This window comes from Temnothorax curvispinosus, unplaced genomic scaffold (assembly GCF_003070985.1).
Source record: "Temnothorax curvispinosus isolate PA1 unplaced genomic scaffold, ASM307098v1 QBEX01010331.1, whole genome shotgun sequence".
NCBI classification, from domain to species: domain Eukaryota; kingdom Metazoa; phylum Arthropoda; class Insecta; order Hymenoptera; family Formicidae; genus Temnothorax; species Temnothorax curvispinosus.
The window spans coordinates 1-5,970 of NW_020220111.1; the positions used below are offsets into that span (position 1 = coordinate 1).

Here is a 5,970-nt window from a genome sequence, read left to right on the forward strand (position 1 = left end):
TAAAAGATATATTTGATTCAGTTTGTAGAAGGTACAACTATTTTGTTTTTTTTTCTTTTTGTACTTTTCCTTATCATATTTGGCTTCATTTATACAATCTTTAATTTCATTTATTATTAATTATATCGCCATATTAGGATCCTGCATTAATATGTTGTTCCAGTTTAATTTACTGGTTATATTTATCAATTTATTATAGTTAATACCACAATATGAGTTGTTTATTTTTTGTTTCGTATCTATTTTATCTATGCTGACAAATAATGGATAGTGATCTGTAAACTTGTTTGTTATTGTGTAAGATTTATAATTTAAAGTGTTTGTTTTTATGAATACATTATCAATGCAAGATCCTTTACCTTCTGCTGGATTATCTAGAGGTTGTGTAACATTTTGAAAGCATGGTATATAACCCTTTTCTAAGAAATTGTTTAATAGTTCTTGATCTAAGCTGTTTAATTCTAACAGATCTATATTATAATCTCCTATGACTAGATGGTTATTGATATTTATATTTTTACTTAAGAATGTTTAAGTTCATTATAAATTTAGTCTTGGAAAAATCGTATAATCTATATAATACAGAAATCTCTATATTTTGATTTTCCTCAATCATTATAACAGCATTATTTTTAATCTATCAATTTTTATTACCTGCGTTATTTTTTCAATTCCTTCTTTAATGTACATAACAACACCATCATTTCTATTAATTTTACTCTTATTATAATGTATTTCATAAAAATCTAGTTTTTGTGTTTTATATTTTTCTAATTTATACGTATATTTTTATACTTTATTTCTTTACCGCCTTCGTCCTAAAGTTCTATATAACATAAAATATAGAATCCAAATAATTTTTAATATGTTATAAAATATTTTTTATGTCCAGGTTGCAATCAGGCTTATTAATAAAATAAAGTTGTATGTAAACACAGACCTACTAATTTATTTGTCATATACTTTTTCTTCAATATCTTGCAAAATTTGTGTAACTTTATTAATTTTATACTAATAGATCATTTATATTATAAAAATAATCGCATTTTTAATAAGGAATTTTTTAATATAATGACAATTTTTTAAAATAATTGTCATAAATTTTTGATTTATAAAAAGTAACAAATTTCATGTATAATATTGTTATAAAAAAAACTTGAAAAAAATATTTTTATTTATAAATTTCAATTATCTATCAATATTATAATTAATGCTTTTAAAATTACTAAAATATAATTGCTGAAATACTTACAATTATTCTTTAAATCAGTCTTTATTAATAACTTGTAGAATTTTAAGTAATTAATATAGCGTTTGTCTTTTTTATAAACTATATAAAACTTACTACTTAGAGTTCTATAAAAATTTAATAAAAAGTTTGTTTTACTTTTATTATACTTAATTAATGTTTGACATATTGGACTGAAATTTATTTAAACTTTATAAAAGGTCAATTATTTTGTATATTTGTGTCACTGTTATTAAAATTTATATTGCATTATATTTAATATATTTTTTGTTTCTAGCAATCCAGATGCAGCAGAATATTTAAGTTTTACGTCTATGAGATGTAACATGCGACGTGAACGTACAAAGAGCCAACCACGTGTACCTGATACATTGGCATCATTATATGATATTCTAAAAAACTCTGACATAATTGAAAATATTTATAAAGAAAATATAACTACGTCGAATGGAAAAACTGCAATAATTTTATCAACCAATTATTTACTAGATGCATTAGCTTCTACTACTGAAATTTACGTAGATGGAACATTTTCTGTAAGTACAAATATCTGTTCTCGAAATTAAGAAATTAAATTAATTTTTTTATGTTTAAAAAAATCGTAATAGTACAACAAAATATTGTAACAGATAATATTGTACAATTTTAAATCTAATTTTATTTATTATTCTTAAGGTTCTCCCCCGCAAGCCTCATATTGCACAGCTTTACACTGTACATATACGATACATGGATACAGTAAGTATATATTATAATTTTAAGATGTTCCTTTAAATTTTAAACATTATTTATAACTTGTATTTTCAGGGCATTGCAACATTATTCGTAATGAGTGATGTACGTACAACAACTTTATATGATGCTTTATGGGACAAAATTATAGAACTTGTGCCACAACTTAAACAAAATATAAAATTTATTATGAGTGATTTCGAAATGGCTGCAGTGAAATCATTAAATAAAAATTTTACTACAGCTAAATTAACTGGATGTTGGTTTCACTTCAATCAGGTATATATAATCATATTTTTATTAATATTGTTATATTTTGCCATTATATCGCAGAAATTGGACTTCGACAATATGTCACTAAAAATTTATAAGTTACTTGCTTCATTTATGCTGAATTTTTGTACTTTTTTCAAAGAGTAATATGAGTATTATGCACGAATTGTGATTAAATATAAGTTACGAAAGTATTTGTTGATATTACAACCAATTGGCCCTGCTTTTTGTATATACGTAAAAATTGAATTTCGTATATTATGTTATGTTACGTCTTTAACTAAAATTGATATTGACTGCTCAAGAGTAAAAGAAAAAATACAAAAATGTTTACAAATATGCTAAATATATCGCAAATATTATTTTATATTTTATTATTTTAACGTAATTACCATTTCTTTTATTTCGGAGTCTTTTACTACAAATATATGTCATACGTGATAAGACATTATGTCTTTTGATTGATTAATGTTATAAAAAATATAAAAAATTGCATTAAATTAAATTACATCTCTTTCCTTCTTTTTTAGGCTGTTCTGCGTAAATGGCGAAAACTACACCTCTCAAGTGCTACAAAAACTGTACTGTCAATGACTATGACATTGCCTTTGTTACCACCAGAAAAGTTTCAAGAAGCTTTATCCATCATACAAACTGAAGCTGACTTATTGTCAAATGAATATCCACATATTTTACAATTTATGTCATATCTGAGACTTACCTGGTCCAACATGGCATCAAAAATTAGTACCTACCGTTGTCCTGTACGTACTAACAACATAGTGGAAAGTTTCCATAATATCGCAGTACAAAAAATAGGAACAAGGAATACAAATGTATGGACATTTTTAGGTAATGTTTGTATCAATATAATGGCAAAATATTTTCTATTAAGTACATAAAATATTTTTATACATACGTGATTGTATGCATGCATTCCTTGTAAGAAATAGACAATTTACGTAATTTATCACAAATGTATGACGACCTATAGTATTTTTTTACAAAATTTGCGTCACATATGTGATGTTACATTATAAGTATAAATAAGGCTCCAATTTAAAAATCTTTTTCCAGATAAATTATCACATTTGATTACTGACCAAGAATTAGATTTACGTCGCTTAAAGAATGGTATTAGACCTCGACGACCTCGTACAAGAGCAAATAGGGAACTCGATTCTAAAATTATAAATGCGCAAGAGGACCTAGTTAGTGGAAGGTATTATTTTATTATTTCGTATTTTTTTGCGTATTAAATCGAGTAAACATAATAATAAACGTAACATAATAATTATATTGTTAAAAATTAATTTTCTTTAGGTTGTCACTGAAGGAATTTTTATTAATGTTTACCAGAAACAATATGTTTCAAATGGAACAAATGACATTATTAGAAGGTAAATGTATTACAAACATACCTATTAGATGTGCGTGTGCGCGTGAATGCGTGTATGTGTGAATACATATACATATATATATTCACACATAAACACACAATATACATTTTATATATATATATATATATATAACATATATACACAGGGTGTTCCGTAAAGACCGCGTTCGCATTCATACAATTTCATCAATATCTTTGATTATTATTGCAAATTTCACAAAACGGTATAGGACATTTTTGTTAACATAATCGCTTCTACTCCCTCATAATCAATGTAAGAAGTATCTTGACCGATGTCAAGAGTACAACATTTACCCTGTGTATATTACATTATAATACTTTAAACAAAATTAAATTATTTTTTTACCATATTAACTTATTAATTTGTTGTTATGACACTTATTTCAAGAATAAAAATATATGTAAAAAAATATATTTTTTTGCAGATATCAATATAAATGATGAGCATGTTGTAGACGTGGAGTTATTTTCGGATAATACAGAAGAAACCTTCCATACATGTAAATATTACTAATTTTACTAACTTTATTAATTTTTCTTTTATTTAAGAACATTTTTTAACAAGTTTATTAAGATTTTTTTTCCTTTTACTAAATGTAATAAAACAAGCTATGCTATATTTTTAAAATTGTTTTATATGTATATAAAAATTAATAATAGTTAAAACAGTTAAGAAATAAATAGCAAGAGGATAAGAAAATTTAAATGCATAATAATAGTATACATTTGCCTTAGAAAATTATATGTTTATTATTAATATGTTTATTATTAATTTTTTGTTTCAGGGGGACAAAATATAAGACGCAGACGCAGACATAGAAATTTACCTAATCAAAGAGAGATAAACAATATACATGAAACAAGTGCAGGTAATAAGAATGATTTTTTAAATCATTTTCAAATATCTTAGTTTTTTCAACTGTTTTTATAGAAAAAGAAATTCATAGAAAAAAGTCACCAATATAATCTGTTTAGTTAATGAGCTTATAAATTGATACGTATTTGTACATGTTTGTTTCTTGTTCATATGTTAACATATTCGTATGTTAGCATATATCGAGATTTTAAAATTTGAAAGTTTTATTTCAATAATTTTTTTTATAAATGACATTTTAAACAATAGTAATTATTCTTATTATGATAATGGATAAGTTCAACATTCTTGTAATTTTTTAAAAGTATTATATTTTTATCTGTGTTATTTTCATGAACGTAATCTGGATACATTGGTTTGGTTTTCAATTTCTCAAAGCCTATTTCTTGTGTCTTAGAAGTACATTATTTTCTTAAAATTTAGGAAAAATCTTTAAAAAATATGATACTAGCTGATAGAAGGCAATCTCTAGTATAAATGTGTGTATATAAATTTTTATTTTGAATTTAATGTTAAGAGATAATATCCTAATATTTACATATATCTACCTTCAATAAATTATTTTATTACATATGGATATTTAAAATCTGTGAAAATTATTTGTTTTCAGATAGCAATAGAGAGAGTTCTTCCCGTATAGAGACAATAACGCATGAGCAACTTGAAACAAATATTGCTAATACATCTAATCAAGAGGAGGAAACAGATGCAGTCGGAGAAGAGGAAACCATTGTACTTGAAACAAGTTTAGGTAATAAAAGTGATTTTTCGTGTTTTACAAGTATTTCAGTTTTTTTACATCTTTTATTCTTGATTTTATTTTTAATACTTGCATATATCTACCTACAAAAAATTATATTATTGTACATTAAATATTCAAAATGCAAAATCTATTTGTTTCTAGATAATGATGGAAACAGTTCTAGTGTACAGACAACGCATGAGCAATCTGAGATAAACGTTATTACAGAAGATAATTTTAACGGAACAGAAAGTACTAAGCAGTTCAAATATACTGTTCTAATATATATTCGAATTAATTTTGATATATAAATATTGGTATGTACAATACTGTGAACTTTCTTTATTTTTCTACAGATGACGAATGGATATACGAAGTACCCGAAGATGATTATTCATCTTTACTCGACAATAGTGCCTCTACAGAAGAAGACTTTCCATACCACACTGTGAATTGGAATCTCGAGGATAATCAAAATACTTCAGAAGAAGTATCTTCTACAGACACTTGTACGGTGTGTCTTGCTAACGAACGCACACATGCTTTCATACCCTGTGGTCATCACGCTTGTTGTCATCAGTGTATTGAACGTTTAGAAAGTTCTCGATGTCCAATTTGCAATACAAGATATAGCAGCTGTATAAGAATTATTAATGCATAATTATTAATTAATTAATGCA

The 5,970-nt window shown here is 24.9% G+C and overlaps 1 protein-coding gene across 1 annotated transcript; it reads left to right on the forward strand.

Annotated features, from left to right (window-relative positions):
• The first annotated feature begins 6 nt into the window (after positions 1 to 6).
• Positions 7 to 5,957, forward strand: LOC112460132. The gene is made up of 12 exons (XM_025024664.1): positions 7 to 31; positions 1,527 to 1,785; positions 1,925 to 1,987; positions 2,057 to 2,260; positions 2,785 to 3,106; positions 3,332 to 3,476; positions 3,578 to 3,654; positions 4,100 to 4,174; positions 4,460 to 4,543; positions 5,159 to 5,299; positions 5,453 to 5,542; positions 5,647 to 5,957. The coding sequence occupies exons 2-12, from the start codon at positions 1,564 to 1,566 to the stop codon at positions 5,949 to 5,951; spliced, it is 1,728 nt and encodes a 575-aa protein (XP_024880432.1). The 5' UTR covers positions 7 to 31; positions 1,527 to 1,563; the 3' UTR covers positions 5,952 to 5,957.
• The last annotated feature ends 13 nt before the right edge of the window (positions 5,958 to 5,970 follow it).

Bases quoted from the DNA above. Each gene is read 5' to 3' on its own strand.
- LOC112460132 (XM_025024664.1), top strand. From the start codon at position 1,564: ATGAGATGTAACATGCGACGTGAACGTACAAAGAGCCAACCACGTGTA. The intron at 1,786-1,924 runs GTAAGTACAAAT...ATTATTCTTAAG, and splicing joins ACGTAGATGGAACATTTTCT to GTTCTCCCCCGCAAGCCTCA. The intron at 3,655-4,099 runs GTAAATGTATTA...ATTTTTTTGCAG, and splicing joins ACAAATGACATTATTAGAAG to ATATCAATATAAATGATGAG.